Raw genomic sequence first — 17,618 nt, 5'->3', positions numbered from 1 at the left:
TTCTGACGATAAGAAGAGGGTGCCCCACCTTGACTTGGAGTGGGACGATCTTAGAGGACACGTCACTTCTAGGAGGGGTGACGATTATCAGAGAGACTTAGAACTGCACGGTGCTTTACAGGTTGGTAAATTCCATCCCCAACACCGGCTCCTGGACCTTTATTTTAGTGCTGGCCTCGTGCCGAAGGCCTCGGTATGAAAATCTGCTCCGTGTGCAGTGGTCAGTGCAGACCAAGCCAGTGCCCAGGACGGCAGGGCCGAATCACGGCTCAGGGACGTGAGGGGGGTCTTGCATGGCAATGGGAGAGAGATCTGGGTGTGTCACTCTGCTCTCTGTGAGTCAGCATTTTCACACCTCCTTCTCTTAACCTCAAAAACGTTTTCTTCCGCACGATGCACAATGAACCTTGCAGCATCTTTCCCCAGTAATGTTCCCATCCAGAATCTGCCTTGGACTTTCAGAGCCATGCCCCGAGAGTGCTCCGCCAGGCATTTTTCTTGGCTCTTGGCCTCAAAAGAAAGCCACCATGGGCCTCAGCACATCTGAGCCTTCAGTATCCAGTCAGGCAGGCTGTTGGACAGATTGCTGCTGGCTGTACCTCTTGTGGAGATGTATTCTATAGTTTATTTGCTCAAAGCTTTTCTGGGTGGTAGCACAGTGAGCTGAGTTCTTATTCCAAAATTAACACGAAGCCTCAAAACAAATTTTCCCCCTACTGCAAGCTAAAAATACAACTCAGCAGTTGACTCACGTCCCCACTGCTGTTTGAGTAACGAGGTGGGCGTGAAGCCACCCTGAAGGTGATGTCATTGTTCCCAGGACAGTGAGCCAAGGACACAAGTAGAGAGCCTGGAATCTGCCCCTTTGCTGGGTGCCAGCGGGGTTCCCTCTAATGGGACTGCTGTCCAAAAAGACTCAGCTTCCTGGCCTTCCTATATGTTCTGAGGGTGCAGGAAGGAGTAAGCGATGCATTCTGACTAGCAGAGATCTAGCCTGCTCAAATCCTTTCTGTCTCTGTTTGCGACAAAGTGATAGTCCGGCAGTGGTAGCTTCTGGCCACCAGAGGGCGACAAGCAGAAGGCAACAGGATTCTGTCCCAAGGCCTGCCTGCTCAGTTCCTTAGTCGTGTCTGACTGCAACCCCATGGACTGTAGCCTGCCAGGCTCCTCTATCCATGGAATTGTCCAGACAAGAATACTGGAGTGGGTTGCCATTTTCCAAGGCTAAATGTCGTCTGTTCCTTACATCCTGGGTGGACTCCTCTATCTGTAGGCTCATGTTTCATACTGCATTTATCATATTTCACATAATTGTTCTAAAATATGACTAGCTAAGTTTGACTCTATTTTAAGGGAATTTACTCAGTCTCAGAGGTGACAACAAGAGGTAATTCAGGGGGTATCATTTCATTCTCCCTTCCTCTGGGGTTGAAGCAAGTGAAACTGCCCCTCCAAAATTTGAACTGAGCTTTAGTGGATCTTAAGTGTGTTCAGAATTTGAACTGGGCTTCCCTGGTGGCTCAGCTGGTAAAGAATCCACCTGCAGTGCAGGAGACCTGGGTTCGATCCCTGGGTTGGGAAGATCCCCTGGAGAAAGGCATGGCAACCCATTCCAGTATCCTTGCCTGGAGAATCCCCATGGACAGAGGAGCCTGGGGGGCTACAGTCCAAGGGGACACAAAGAGCTGGACATGGCTAAGCGACTTTCACTTTCTAAGTGTGTCTGGCCCACTCAGGCATTGAATACACTGTCCATATAAATGGCCCACCAAGAGGGCATGTCCACGTGGATGAGGACATTTAGTTTTAGATACCAGTGTTATGGCAGTGTTAGCTGAGGGCTCTGGGCTGCAGGGACTGTGAGAGGCAGGCTGAATACATCACCCCTTCCCTAAGGGGGGACCCCAACTGGCACACACTTTAGGGAATGCTTGTTGAAATGCTTGAAATGAAAGGTGCTTTAATGAACGCTTGTCTGGAATGGTTCGCAAGCAAGAAGGTTTGCAAAGCACCCCAAGAGCCTGGCCCTTGGCTGGGCTCCTTTTCTGCTGCAAATCAGAAGGAGAGTGGTTAGCAGCTTAGGCTGAACGGTCCAGCACATGGAGTTAAGCAAGCCGATGGGCAGGTTTTGGCTGGCATGACTGAGTGAGGGAGGAAGACAGAGAATAAGGAACTTACCCTCACTCCCATGAACCTGTCCCTGAGAACGATCCATGAGAGCAAGAACACAAAAGCTTTGTTGCAGCAGAACAATACGGAGACATCCGTAGTGTTTATTTTCTTTATTGCATGTAAGTACAGGTAGTTTGTGAGAGTCCAAAGAACACCAAAGGGTGCTGCCTTGGTAAAAAACACCTTCAAAGTCAAGCCATTGTCTCCAAAAAATCGACAGCACTCCCTAAAACAAGGAAAGAGAGGCAGTGTTATTATCTTCTTGGGTTGAGACAGATCATTTTTATCCCCCTCTACCCAGTTTTTTTCTGTTTGTTTGTTTTTAGCAGACGCAGGAAGGGGTGGAGTCCTTTCATTTTTTATTATATTTTAGCAACGTCTTTCTACCAAAGCCCTTCAATCTAGTCCACTGAAGAAAGCACTGCACGAGGCTCTCAGCACAGGGATTGGCCACTGTGGATTATTCCTTTGGTCCGTGTTGGGTATGGAATGGTTGGTTTTGGAGAAGGTCATGGTGGGACCATTTGATCTAAAGAAGCCCCAGTTCCACGGTGACCACCTAAGGGATTCTGCTACTTGGTTAGTAAAAGAAGGCAGTCTCTAGACCAGGAAGTCTCTAGGCCTTTCTTCTCAGGGGCCTGGACACTCAAAGAGAACCCCCAAAACATATTTTTTAAAAATTTGCCTCCAAATGAAGTTGTCTCTGGGATCAGGCCGTGGCATTCATTTCTTGGGCACATCTAATACATTTTGACTATTTTATCAGTGGTGTTAACTACATTTTCTCCATGAGGGCCTTTTCAGCTGGTCATTTCACATGTGGAAGGTCCTGTCCCCACGTCATCTGAGAGGTGATCACAAGAAGGATGAGCAGATCCAAGAGCTCAGCGGCTTAAGAGAGAAGGAGCTGAAGAAACACCTGCAGACAAACGTTTTCCAACATCACCTTTCCAGAATCTAGGGGAAGGATCACTTGTATTTGAAAAACTGCTTGAGAAAAAGAAAGTCAACCTTGCTCAGGCAGAAGAGGATGGAGGGGAGGAGGCGGGGGGGCAGAGGCTGTGAACAGAGGACTAAGTGGCTGGCTCTGCAGACAGCTGCCCGCTGCCCTGCCCAGGAGCGGAAAGCATCGTTCTGCTGGGCTGGATGAGCCAGCCAAGGAGAGGGACGTGAGAGGACATGCTGCCATAGCCGTCACAGCCCAAGCTCACAGCAGGGCCCAGTGTGGCCCAGACACCAGCAAGTGAGCAGGGGAAAAAAGATGGAACTAGAACAAGGCAAATACACCAAGGTGGAGAACAGCCGCAGCCCGAGCCACCTATTAATAACACGAAAATGCCACAATCAAGGAGAGCAATGAAAACAAGTCAAAGGGGAGTGGCTGCAATTGCAAATTTAATTTGATTGTTCTTTCCATCAATCTAAAATGCAACTTGCCTTTGTTCACTACATCCATAGAAGAAACGGAAAACTCATCGCTGTTTGCTGAACTCTATGCTGCTTCTAAACCAGCAACAGGAAAAACAGTCAAATCACTAAATTTACCAAGAAACTGATTCAATTGAATTGACTCCATTTTGGCTTTCTATAAACGGAACTTTCATCTAACTGACTTGATATTTCTGTTTGCCCTTTAATTTTCATACAATAGTTCAGCTGCACTTTTCATGCACTTTTCTCCAGCCCCTATTTGCAAAGGAGTCTTCCTTCTCTCCAGAGAAGAGCAAGGAAAGATAAGAAGGCCTTCTTCAATGAACAATGCAAAGAAATAGAAGAAAACAACAGAATGGGAAAGACTAGAGATCTCTTCAAGAAAATTAGAGATACCAAAGGAATATTCCATGCAAGAATGGGTACGATACAGAGCAGAAATGGTAAGGACTTAACAGAGGCAGAAGAGGTTAAGAAGAGATGGCAGGAATACACAGAACTATACAAAAAAGATCTTAATAACCCAGAGAACTATGATGGTGTGGTCACTCACCTAGAGCCAGCCAGACATTCTGGAGTTCAAAGTCAAGTGGGCCTTAGGAAACATCACTACAGACAAAGCCAGTGGAGGTGATGGTAATTCCAGCTGAGCTATTTCAAATCCTAAAAGGTGATGCGTTAAAGTGCTGCACTCAATATGCCAGCAAATTTGGAAAACTTAGCAGTGACCACAGGACTGGAAAAGTCAGTTTTCATTCCAATTCCAAAGACAGGCAGTGACAAAGAATGCTCAAATTAAAGGACAATTGTGCTCATTTCACATGCTAGTAAGGTTATGCTCAAAATCCTTCAAGCTAGCCTTCAGCAGAATGTGAAAAGAGAACTTCCAGATGAACAAGCTGGGTTTAGAAAAGGCAGAGAAACCAGAGATCAAATTGCCAACATCCATTGGATTACAGAGAAAGCAAGGGAATTTCAGGAAAACATCTGCTTCATTCATTATGCTAAAGCCTTTGACTGTATGGATCATAATAAACTGTGGAAAATTTTTAAAGAGATGGGAATACCAGACCACCTTACCTGTCTCTTGAGAAATGTGTATGCAGGTCAAGAAGCAACAGTTAGAACCAGACATGGAACAACAGACTGGTTCCAAATTGGGAAAGGAGTACGTCAAGGCTGTATCAGTTCAGTTCAGTCACTCAGTTGTGTCCGACTCTTTGTGACCCCATGAATCACAGCACGCCAGGCCTCCCTGTCCATCATCAACTCCCGGAGTTCACACAAACTCATGTCCATCGAGTCGGTGATGCCATCCAGCCATCTCATCCTCTGTCGTCCCCTTCTCCTCCTGCCCCTAATCCCTCCCAGCATCAGTGTCTTTTCCAAAGTCAACTCTTCACATGAGGTGGCCAAAGTGTTAGAGTTTCAGCTTCAGCATCAGTCCTTTCAATGAATACCCAGGACTGATCTCCTTTAGGATGGACTGGTTGGATCTCCTTGCAGTCCAAGGGACTCTCAAGAGTCTTCTCCAACACCACAGTTCAAAAGCATCAATTCTTTGGCACTCAGCTTTCTTCACAGTCCAACTCTCACATTCATACATGACCACTGGAAAAACCATAGCCTTGACTAGATGGACCTTTGTTGACAAAGTAATGTCTTTGCTTTTTAATATGCTGTCTAGGTTGGCCATAACTTTCCTTCCAAGGAGTAGGCGTCTTTTAATTTCATGGCTGCAATCACCATCTGCAGTGATTTTGGAGCCCCCCAAAATAAAGTCTGACACTGTTTCCACTGTTTCCCCATCTATTTGCCATGAAGTGATGGGACCAGATGCTATGATCTTAGTTTTCTGAATGTTGAACTTTAAGCCAAATTTTTCACTCTCCCCTTTCACTTTCATCAAGAGGCTCTCTAGTTTTTCTTCACTTTCTGCCATAAGGGTGGTGTCATCTGCATATCTGAGGTTATTGAGATATCTCCCATATTGTCACCCTATTTATTTAACTTATATGCAGAGTACATTATGTGAAATGCTGGACTGGATAAAGCACAAGTTGGAATCAAGATTGCTGGCAGAAATATCAAACACTTCAGATAGGCAGATGACACCACCCTTATGGCAGAAAGTGAACAGGAACTAAAGAGCCTCTTGATAAGAGTGAAAGAGAGTGAAGAAGTTGACTTAAAACTCAACATTCAAAACACTAAGATCACGGCATCCAGTCCCATCACTTCATGAAAAATAAAAGGGGAAAAAGTGGAATCAGTGACAGATTTTATTTTCTTGGGCTCCAAAATCACTGCAGACGGTGACTGCAGCCATGAAATTAAAAGACCTTTGTTTCCTGAAAGGAAAGCTATGACAAAAAGCAAAGACATCACTCTGCTGACAAAGATCTATATAATCAAAACTATGGGTTTTCCAGTAGTCTTGAACCAATGTGAGTGTTGGGCCATGAAGGAGGCTGAGCACCGAAGAATTGATGCTTTTGAACTGAGGTGCTGGAGAAGACTCTTGAGGGTCCCTTGCACTGCAAGGAGATAAACCAGTCAATTCTAAAGGAAATCAACCCTGAAGATTCATTGGAAGGACTGATGCTGAAGCTGAAGCTCCAGTACTTTGGCCACCTGATGCAAAGAGTTGAGTCATTGAAAAAGACTCTGATGTGAGAAAGACTGAAGGCAAAAGGAGAAGAGGGCGGCAGAGGATGAGATGGGTTAGAGAGCATCACCAACTCAATGGACATGAATATGAGCAAACTCCAGGAGACAGTGAAGGACAGGGAAGCCTGGTGTGAGGTAGGCATGGGAGTGCATAGAGTTGGACATGACTGAGTGATTGAACAACCACCTCCTTTCTTCGGGGATGGTGACCAAGGGCAGCTTCCTTCATGTTTGTGATCATGAAGGCTCACAAAACAGTGATATCAGTCCCTTGAGTATAATCAGTAGGAAAGACAAGTATTTAATGTCATTAATATCAGTGGGCTTCCCAGGTGGCACACTGGTAAAGAATCTGCCTCCTAACACAGGAGATGCAAGAGCTGCTGGTTCGATCCCTGGGTCAGGAAGATCCCCTGGAAGAGGAAATGGCAACCCATCCCAATATTCTTGCCTGGAAATTCTATGGACAGAGGAGCCTGGCAAGATACAGTCCGTGGGCTTGCAAAGAAGTGGACGCAACTGAGCACACACACCTTGAAATTAAACTTAGAGGTTAGCCTTCCAAAGGGAATGCAACACAAGGAGGATTTCCAAGTTTCCCTTGACTGTTATAAAAAATGATTCATGTTGTGGAAAGGGCCATACAAAGACAACTCAGACATCTCCTCGTTGAGAACCGATGTTCAGCTCATCCGAAGTGCAGTGTCTGTCTCAGTGGCAGGTGGGGAGCAAGTATGGCCGGGTAACGAGCAGTGCAGGTTGCCGATCAGAAGTAGGGAGGAGAGAAGGCCCAGATGGCGCGCTGGTAAAGAATCTGCCTGCTAGCGCCGGAGGTGCAAGAGATGCCGGTTCGATCCCTGGGTTGGGAAGATTCCCTGGAGTAGGAAAGAGCAACACACTCCAGTATTCTTGCCAGAAATATCCCAAGGACAGAGAAGACTTCTGGGCTATAGTCAATGGAGTTGCAAAGAGTCAGACATGACTAAGCACACACTCAGAGTGCGACTACATCCCAGAGATGGAAAAGGCATGATTTCTAGGCCCAGCAGAGCTCTGTTGGCCCTCTGAGGATTCATGGTCGGGGGATTACAGATCAGGTGGGTAGATTTTGGTTCTAATGAGCCTAAGATGATTGGTCCCTGAGTCAGTAAACCTGAGTTGTTTTCAGACTATGTACTAAGCCATGTCAGCTGGCTTGGGTACATGACCCACATACACCCTTGATAGGAAAGGGACCCAAGACAGATGATGAGCACAAATCCATTTCTGCCCAAGACCTCTCCTTGGTACACCAAGAAGAGAGGATAGTAGACACTCTCTTGACTGCTTCCACTTGGCTGACACGACAGTCTAACACCATTCATTCCTGGCAGGACAAAGGCCTGAAGCTGGCAAGTTACTTCCTAGAACACCCAAGCCCTTCAGGTCCTACCACCCTGAATCATGTTGGGAAAGATTTCAATGTGTTTGCTTCCAACCCTGCTTGTGTCCATTGTTCCTGGTTGTTTCAAGTGCATAATTCAATTAAATATTTCCTAAATCAATGAAATATGACTGAGAAAAGAAAGTTGTGCTTTTCCTACGAAATTTATGTTGAGAGCTTCAGGGAACACTTAATAAAAGGAATTCACTAAAATATCACTGCTGAAGTAGGTGTAGCTGAAACAACATTCAGAAAACTAAGATCATGGCATCTGGTCCCATCACTTCATGGGAAATAGATGGGGAAACAGTGGCTGACTTCATTTTTTTGGGCTCCAAAATCACTGCAGATGGTGACTGCAGCCATGAAATTAAAAGATGCTTACTCCTTGGAAGGAAAGTTATGACCAACCTAGACAGCATATTCAAAAGCAGAGACATTACTTTGTCAACAAAGGTCTGTCTAGTCAAGGCTGTGGTTTTTCCAGTGGTCAGGTATGGATATGAGAGTTGGACTATAAAGAAAGCTGAGTGCAGAAGAATTGATGCTTTTGAACTGTGGTGTTGGAGAAGACTCTTGAGAGTCCCTGGGACTGCACGGAGATCCAACCAGTCCATTCTAAAGGAGATCAGTCCTGGGTATTCATTGGAAGGACTGATGTTAAAGCTGAAACTCCAGTATTTTGGCCATCTGATGTGAAGAGCTGACTCATTGGAAAAGACCCTGATGCTGGGAAAGACTGAAGGTGGGGGGAGAAGGGGACGACAGAGAATGAGATGGCTGGATGGCATCACTGACTCAATGGACATGAGTTTGTGTGAACTCTGGGAGTTGGTGATGGACAGGGAGGCCTGGAGTGCTACAGTCCATGGGGTCGCAAAGAGTCGGACATGACTGAGCGACTGAACTGAACTGAAACACCGTGAAAGACAGGGAAAGCTATAAAAATCTGTAAGTTCTACACTTACATAATTTTAAAAATACTTATGTTCTTGGGGCCCTTTAAAGAACTCTCACTGGGATAGGTTGGTCTGGTGGGATACGCATGGCTTATCATTTCGTTCAAATCAATGAGCACCTGTTTATCACTTGTTATAGTCACAACTCTAGACAAGGCACTGTAGCTGATGCAAAACAAGTAAATAGTCCCTCTTTTTGAAAGATTATGGCAAAATTGGGGAGATAAGACTGATTCCTCAAAAGGAAGTAATGCAAGTTTAAATAAAATTACCTATTAAGTAGTGTGGAATATAATAATGCTATAAAATTCCTATCTAGTGGCAAGAGTTGGACTGATTGGAGAAGGTCTAATAAAAGATAAGGTTTTGAGTTGAACCTTGAAGGATAGTTGGCATTCCAGGTGGTTCAGTGATCATGAATCTGCCTACCAAGCAGGAGATGTAGGTTTGATCCCTGGGCTGGGGAGATCCCCTGGATAAGGATTTCCCACTCCAGTATTCTTTCCTGGGAAATCCCATGCATAGAAGAGCCTGGAAGGCTATAGTCCAGGGAGTTGCAAAGAGCTGGACATGACTTAGCAACTGAATAACAACAACAACAAAACTGAAGGATAGTTAGGATTTATACAGGTCGGGTTAGGGAGGCGGCAACATCCTTAGAGAGAGGAGAGAAGAATTGCATCCATGACACAATAATAAATGGTTATAAAAATGGCAGTAATTTTTCAAATTAAATATAGAGTAGCCACATTTAAAAAAGTAACAGAAGGGTTAGAATATAAAGTTGATTAATCTCAAGGAGGGGGAGAGAGTGAGAGAGAAGAACAAAGAAAAAAAAAGATAAAATGAGAAGGTCAAGCTAGAAGGTCTAATATTGAACTGAAAAGAACATTAGAAAGAGAAAATGGAAAAGATGAAATGGAGGAAATTACAAAATAAATAATTCAGGAAAGTGTTTTGGAACTATAGGATGTGAGTCTTCATAATGAAAAGGCTGATCAAGTACCAAGCAAAATGAATGAAAAACCATGATAAGGCATATACTCGTGGCAAAAAAGGGATAAAGATAAGACTTAAGGCTCCCTAGAAAAATAAAACTGGCCAAAGGATGCGGTTAGTTGCTCAGTCGTGTCTGACTCTTTGAGACCCCATGGACTGTAGCCCACCAGGCTCCTCTGTCCATGGAATATTCTAGGCAAGAATACTGGAGTGGGTTGCCATTTCCTTCTCCAGGGGATCTTCCAGACCTAGGGATAGAACCAGAGTCTCTTGTGTCTCCTGCACTGGGAGCTGGATTCTTTACCACTGTGCCTCCTGGGAAGCCCATATGCCTGAAACTAATACAGCATTCCAGAATACTGGAGTGGGTAGCTATTCCCTTCTCCAGGAGATCTTCCCAACCCAGGGATCGAACCCAGGTCTCCCACATTGAAGGTGAATTCTTTACCAGCTGAGCCACAAGGGAAGCCCAAGAAGACTGGAGTGGGTAGCCTATCCCTTCTCTAGAGGAACTTCTCAACCCAGGAATTGAACCGGGGTCTCCTGCATTAAAGGAGGATTCTTTACCAACTGAGCCATCAGGGAAGCCCTGGGGCTAAAGGATAGAAAATCATAATAGCATCAGACATCTCAACAATAAAAACAGAAGCCAGGCAATAGTGGCCTTAACAATTTTTCAAGGAAAATATTTTTCAAGTCAGAGTTCTAAAATCAGCCAACCATCCATCCATCAAATATGAGAGTGAAATAGACATATCCTCAGTTAGGCAGTGCTCGAAACACAGTCTTGCAAGCTACAGGAGGATGGGTTACATTAAAACCAGGGTGTAAACCAAGCAAGAGGAAGACGGCAGCCGGGCACAGGCTCCAACATAGGCAGGACTGGGCACTGGTCCTGGGGTGGCAGACCAGGGAGCCACAGAGGCCCTGGGAGGGGAGGCTCCTCGTTAAATCAGCACAGGGAACACGCTGACAGGTTTCTGAGGTGGTGGAACATTTTCAGAAAATAGCAAGCATTAATGGAAATCAAGGCAAAGGCAACAAAAAGAGGCAAATACTGCTGGCAGGAGAAACGGGAGTTCCTGGTAAAAGGAGACAGTCGATGAGTTAAATTTGTCCACTTATAATTAGCCAAAAACTGGGATAGCATTACGAGAGAACAGACTCAGGTGAAGAGGGGATGGGGTCTAACAGAAATCAGTGCATCTAACTGTCATAAATATCCATAAGAACTGGGCGTGACTGAGAGTGAGCAGGTGTGGAGCAGGAGTTGCTATTTTTACGATGCTTCTTTTACTGTTATTTTGCTTTTCCAAGATATGTACATGTATCAGTATTAAGTTGCTAAAAACTAAAAACCGTTTAAAAACACATGAGAGGTTGCTGTGGCTGAAGCTGCCACGATTAGTGCCCTGAGATGGCTTTGAGGGGTGCAGTTTGAAAACAATAGATAGAGAGAAAACCTACCCTATTCTTTGACTGAACTCAGAAAATTTAGAGCTCCTAAAAGAGTGCTGAATGAGGATGGGTACTCCTTTACCATCAGGGACGAGATCCTCACGGATGACGTAAAGCCTGGTTGAAGGCAGGGCACACGTATCACCTTTGAGAAGGAAGGGGACCAGAATCCCAACATCATCTCAGCTGACATCATCTTCATCATAAAGGAGAAACTGCACCCTTGCTTCCGCAGGGAGAACAGCAGCCTCTTCTTTGTGATGTCCATCTCCTTGAGCAAGGCTCTGACCCACTACTCCATGGAGGTGAAGACCCTAGGTGACTCTCTGCTCAACATCCCCACCAGTAACACTGTCCACCCCAAGGACTACAAGAAGGTGCCAGGTAAGGGGATGGTGTTGCCAGAGAACCCCATCAAGAAGGGGGATGTCTTCATTTTCTGCACCAGCCAGTTCCCTACCTGTCTCACACCCCAGCAGAAGGAGATGCTACTCCAGGCATTGCTGACATGACTCTGGTGGGCTGGGGCCTGGAGCAGGGGAGGTGAAGCCCAGCTGGGCCTGACCAGCTCAGCCTCAGGGTGTGCGGTGGAGCCAGCCCACTGCACAGACATGACATGAGGATGGGATGGCATGGAACTCTTAAACTGACACAATGACGTTTTTGTTGTTGTTCCGTCGCTAAGTCATGCTCGACTCTGCGGCCCCATGGACTGCAGCACGCCAGGCCTCTCTGTCCCTTTATATTTAAAGAAATAAAGTGTTTTTTTTTTTTCTTTTTAAAAACAGATGCTGTAACTCAGACAGATTAAGTGATGCTCTCCAGTTCAAGTTTGACTGAACTGCAGCCTGGGCTCACTCCTCAGTGAACACTCCCAAAGACCCCCTTTCTCTTCTGGATCCTTTCCATCACCATTAAACATGTCTAAGCCTCACCAAGCTTAATGCTAACAAAATGCTCGCCCCCACCCAAAGCAAGAGCAAGCATCTCATCAACCCCTTTTCCTCTCTCTAGCCCCCTTTCAGAGCCAAGCTTTTGGAAGAGTCCTGGCACTCACGTCCCCCATGACCACCTCTCTCACCCTCAGCTCACCCTGATTCAATGTCTGCTCCCACCACTCACCCAAACCCCTAGATCAGTTACCAGCGACTTTCTGTTGTTAAATCCAATAGGCACTTTCAGGTCTGGATCTTACTTTTGGAAACCATCACTGACTGTTCCTCCCTGAAACACCCTTTTTGACTTCCAACTCAGCACACTCCTCTGGGCTTCCTCCCACCTATCCAGACCCTCCCAAGGCATCCTTGGTATCTTCCAGGGTTCTCTTCTAGTCCACTCTCTTATTACCCTGCAAACAATGACTGAGGCAATCTCATCTACAATCAAGGTTTCAAAGGCCAGCCAGTCACTGTCTAGTGGAGAAACTTCTCCAGTCTGGTACCATCTGCATTCTGGACACCAGAAACTGAATATTCAGCCTTTCCTAATGAATGCCCATCTTTCCCCACAATGCTCAATCACCATAGTCAGTTCAGTTCAGTCGCTTAGTCATGTCCGACTCTTTGCAACCCCAAGGACTGCAGCATGCTAGGCCTCCCTGTCCATCACCAACTCCCAGAGCTTGCTCAAACTCATGTCCATCACACCGGTGATGCCATCCAACCATCTCATCCTTGTTATCCCCTTCTTCTTCACCCTTCAATCTTTCCCCAAATCGGGGTCTTTTCAAATGAGTTGGTGCTTCGCATCAGGTGGCCCAAGTATTGGAGTTTCAGCTTCAGCATCAGTCCTTCCAGTGAATATTCAGGACTGATTTCCTTTAGGATGGACTGCTTGGATCTTCTTCAAGTCCAAGGGACTCTCAAGAGTCTTCTTTAACACCACAGTTCAAAAGCATCAATTCTTCAGTGCTCTGTTTTCTTTATAGTCCAACTCTCACATCCATACATGACTACTGGAAAAACCATAGCTTTGACTAGACAGACCATTGTTGGTAAAGTAATGTCTCTGCTTTTTAATGTGCTGTTTAGGTTGGCCAGAGCTTTTCTCCCAAGGAGTAAGCGTCTTTTAATTTCCTGGCTGCAGTCACCATCTGCAGTGATTTTGGATCCCCCAAAAATAAAGTCTGTCACTGTTTCCACTGTTTCCCCACCTATTTGCCATAAAGTGATGGGACTGGATGCCATGATGTTAGTTTTCTGAATGTTGAGTTTTAAGTCAACTTTTCACTCTCCACTTTCACTTTCATCATGAGGCTCTTTAGTTCTTCTTCGCTTTCTGCCATAAGGATGGTGTCATCTGCATATCTGAGGTTATTGATATTTCTCCTGGCAATCCTGAATCCAGCTTTTGCTTCATCCAGTCCAGCATTTCACATGATGTACTCTGCATAGAAGTTAAATAAGCAGGGTGACAATATACAGCCTTGATGTACTCCTTTCTTGGTTTGGAACCCATCTGTTGTCCTATGTTCAATTCTAACTGTTGCTTCTTGACCTGCATACAGATTTCTCAGGAGGCAGGTCAGGTGGTCTGGTATTCCCATATCTTTAAAATTTTTCCACAGTTTATTATGATCCACATAGTCAAAAGCTTTGGTGTAGTCAATAAAGCAAAAGTAGATGTTTTTCTGGTTGGCAATTTGATCTCTTCTTCCTCTGCCTTTTCTAAATCCAGCTTGAACATCTGGAAGTTCTCTGTTCACATACTGTTAAAGCCTAGCTTGGAAAATTTTGAGCATTACTTTGCTAGCTTGTGAGATGAGTGTAATTGTACGGTAGTTTTAACATTCTTTGGCATTGCCTTTCTTTGGGATTGGAATGAAAACTGACCTTGTCCAGTCCTGTGGCCACTGCTGAGTTTTCCAAATTTGCTGGCATATTGAGTGCAGCACTTTCACAGCATCATCTTTCAGGATTTGAAATAGCTCAACTGGAATTCCATCACCTCCACTAGGTTTGTTCATAGTGATGCTTCCTAAGGCCCACTTGACTTCCCATTCCAGGACGTCTGGCTCTAGGTAAGTGAGCACACCATCATGGTTAGCTAGGTCATAAAGATCTTTTTTGTATAGCTCTTCTGTGTATTCTTGCCACCTCTTCTTAATATCTTCTGCTTCTGTCAGGTCCATACCATTTCTGTCCTTTATCGAGCCCATCTTTGCATGAAATGTTCCCTTGGTATCTCTAAGTTTCTTGAAGAGATCACTAGACTTTTCCATTGTATTGTTTTCATTTATTTCTTTGCATTGATTGCTGAGGAAGGCTTTGTTATCTCTCCTTGCTATTCTTTGGAACTTTGCATTCAAATGGGCTTATCTTTTCTTTTCTCCTGCGTCTTTCACTTCTCTTCTTTTCTCAGCTATTTGTAAGGCCTTCTCAGACAACCATTTTGCCTTTTTGCATTTCCTTTTTTGGGGGATGGTCTTGATTACTGCCTCCTGTACAATGTCATGAACCTCTGTCCCTAGTTCTTCAGGTACTCTTATCAGATCCAATCCCTTGACTCTGTTTGTCACTTCCACTGTATAGTCACCATAAAGAAAGTGAACATGAAAGAGTGAAGTCGCTCGGTCATGTCTGACTCTTTGCCATCCCGGGGACTGTAGCCCGCCAGGCTCCTCTGTCCATGGGATTCTCTGTCCATGGGATTCTCCAGGCAAGAATACTGGAATGGGTTGCCATTTCCTTCTCCAGGGGATCTTCCCAACCCAGGGATCGAACCTGGGTCTCCTGTATTGCAGGCAGACGCTTTATCCTCCGAGCCACCAGGGAAGGCCAACAGGTACCACAGTTGCTAGACACTTGGGAGTCGCTCTTACCATCTCCTTCTCCCCTTTCACATCTAATTCCTCACCAAGGTTTATTTCTCCTAAGTTTCTTATCGTTGTGACCACACTTGCCTCTGTTCCTTCTCAACTGGACCACGGCTGCTGGGAGCTTCCCTTCACAGTTGCCTCTCCTCCAATTTAACCCATTCCATACTCCATGCTACAATCAGAGAGAGATCCTTCTTTTCCCTCACTTTCGTTTAGGATGAGGGCCAAGCTCCCCACAGGCTTACCAGGTCCATCCTGAACTGGCCTCTGCCCATCCCAGAGCTTTACCCATCACTTCTCCTTCGCTACTCGGAATTTAAGCCACTTTGAACACGTTTCAGTCACTTGGCTTCGATGCTCTTTATTCTGCTCTGGGTCTCATTGGATTCTCTATTCCCTCAAAATACTCTTCCTCCTTCTTTAGGTGGTTTCTTTCCAACCACTGGGTATCAGCTCATACATCCTCTTCAATGAAGTGCCTCACGTATGCTTCCAATGACCTGGAAGCCTCATCATAGGTGTAGGATCCTTTATTGTAACTGCTTATTTAATCACCTGACTTCTTCACTAGAATGCAAGATCCATGTGGTCATTATATTTCTGCTTCATTTTATATCCCTAGAACTTAGCCCATAATATGTGTAAATAATTTTTTTTCTAACAGAATGAATGTGTTTATTCCTTTCTGGGGACTTCCCTGGTAGCTCAGACGGTAAAGCATCTGTCTACAATGTGGGTGACCTGGGTTTGATTCCTGGGTCGGGAAGATTCCCTGGAGAAGGAAATGGCAACCCACTCCACTGGTTTTCAAGCACTGATGCACACACCATCAGTCTTAGAAATCTCAGGGAGCTTTTCAAAATACAAATTGCTTGGATTCATCTAAGGTCCGTCTAGTCAAGGCTATGGTGTTTCCTGTGGTCATGTATGGATGTGAGAGTTGGACTGTGAAGAAGGCTGAGCACCAAAGAGTTGATGCTCTTGAACTGTGGTGTTGGAGAAGACTCTTGAGAGTCCCTTGGACTGCAAGGAGATCCAACCAGTCCATTCTGAAGGAGATCAGCCCTGGGATTTCTTTGGAAGGAATGATGCTAAAGCTGAAATTCCAGTACTTTGGCCACCTCATGTGAAGAGTTGACTCATTGGAAAAGACTCTGATGCTGGGAGGGATTGGGGGCAAGAGGAGAAGGGGACGACAGAGGATGAGATGGCTGGATGGAATCATGGACTCGATGGATGTGAGTCTGAGTGAACTCCCGGAGATGGTGATGGGACAGGGAGGCCTGGCGTGCTGCGATTCATGGGGTTGCAAAGAGTTGGACACGACTGAGTGACTGAACTGAACTGAACTGGATTCGTCTCTAAACATATCCAATCATACTGTTCCTCGAGGGGCCTAGGATTCAGTCGAGAATGGTGCAGTTTAATGAGAGTGACATTTCTGACAGCATTCCATAAGGCAAAATGTATATTTCTTGATGCACTTCCCACAGTAGCACTGTGTTTCTGTTTGCAGCTCATGTTAACACTGCCACCTGGCATTTATAGTTCCCTCCGAGTTGAAACTGTGATTCTTGTTTAACTGTTAAAATCTCAAGGGAGTCACATTATTTGAAATTTTATGCATAAATGAAACATTAGTCATACCTGTATTTTGTTACTGCAAATTTGCATTAAAATGAGACTGTGCTGTATTTAAAAATTTCCAAATGATTCTCAGGTGCAGCTAAGTTTGGATCCCAAGGTTTATACTGTCTGTCTGTCTGTCTCTCTCCCTCCTCTGTTTGCTTTATTTCTTTAAAAAAAATTAAAAATCATGGTAAAATCCAGATAACAAAAGGTACCATCTTTACCATTTCCCCTCTTTTTTCCCCATATGAATTTTTTCCCCTCATTGAATTTTGATCACATCTATGCACTAGATTCTTTAAAAAAGTATTTATTTGGCTGCAGCAGGTCCTAGTTGTAGCATGTGGGATCAAGTTCCCTGAACAGGGACTGACCCCGAGTCCCCTGCATTGGGAGTGCGAAATCTTAGCCACGGACCATCAGGGAAGTTCCCCATCTTAACCATGTTTAATTATTTAGTTCAGTGGCATTAAAAACATTCACATTATTAGCTAACCAATCTCTAGAACCCTTTTTATCTTCCAAAACGGAAATGTTGTACTCTAAATGACCACTACTCATTCCGTCTCCTACAGCTGCTGGCAACTGCCGTTCTACTTTCTGTCTCTGTGAACTGCCTATTGTATTAATAGGCACGTCAAGTAAGCGGGGTCATACAGTATTGGTCCTTCTATAACCGGCTTATTTCACTCAGCGTAATGTCCTCAAGGTTGATCCATGTTGTGGCATGTGTCAAAATTTTAAGGCTGAATAATATTCCTTTGTGTAAAAAAATATTCCTTTGTGTGTATATATATCACACGCTGTTTATCCACTCATCTATTGATGGACACTTCGGTTGCTTCCACCTCTTGGCTATTGTGAATAACGCTGCTACGGACATCGATATACAAATACCTCTTTGAGACCCTGACTTCAGTGCTTTTTTACATATACCCCAAAGCGGTATATAACCCAGAAGTTGGACTGTAAAGAAATCTGCGTGCCAAAGAATTGATGCTTTTGGACTGTGGTGCTGGAGAAGACTCTTGAGAGTCCCCTGGACAGCAAGGAGATCAAA

At 45.0% G+C, this 17,618-nt stretch overlaps 1 protein-coding gene and 1 pseudogene across 1 annotated transcript in view; one reads left to right on the top strand and one right to left on the bottom strand.

Moving 5' to 3' along the window:
• Positions 1-17,618, bottom strand: part of SLC35F3 (solute carrier family 35 member F3) — a 132,449-nt gene that overhangs the window by 15,550 nt on the left and 99,281 nt on the right. Inside the window, exon 3 of the mRNA XM_027962132.3 lies at positions 2,179-2,398. Coding sequence (XP_027817933.1) covers positions 2,179-2,398 — 220 coding nt within the window. The remainder of the gene's footprint in view (positions 1-2,178; positions 2,399-17,618) is intronic.
• Positions 7,008-11,646, top strand: LOC121817946 (dnaJ homolog subfamily B member 13-like; annotated as a pseudogene).

This window comes from Ovis aries, chromosome 25 (assembly GCF_016772045.2).
Source record: "Ovis aries strain OAR_USU_Benz2616 breed Rambouillet chromosome 25, ARS-UI_Ramb_v3.0, whole genome shotgun sequence".
Classification (NCBI taxonomy): domain Eukaryota; kingdom Metazoa; phylum Chordata; class Mammalia; order Artiodactyla; family Bovidae; genus Ovis; species Ovis aries.
Note: the sequence above shows the minus strand (reverse complement) of the source record. Positions and strands in the feature narration are given on the sequence as shown.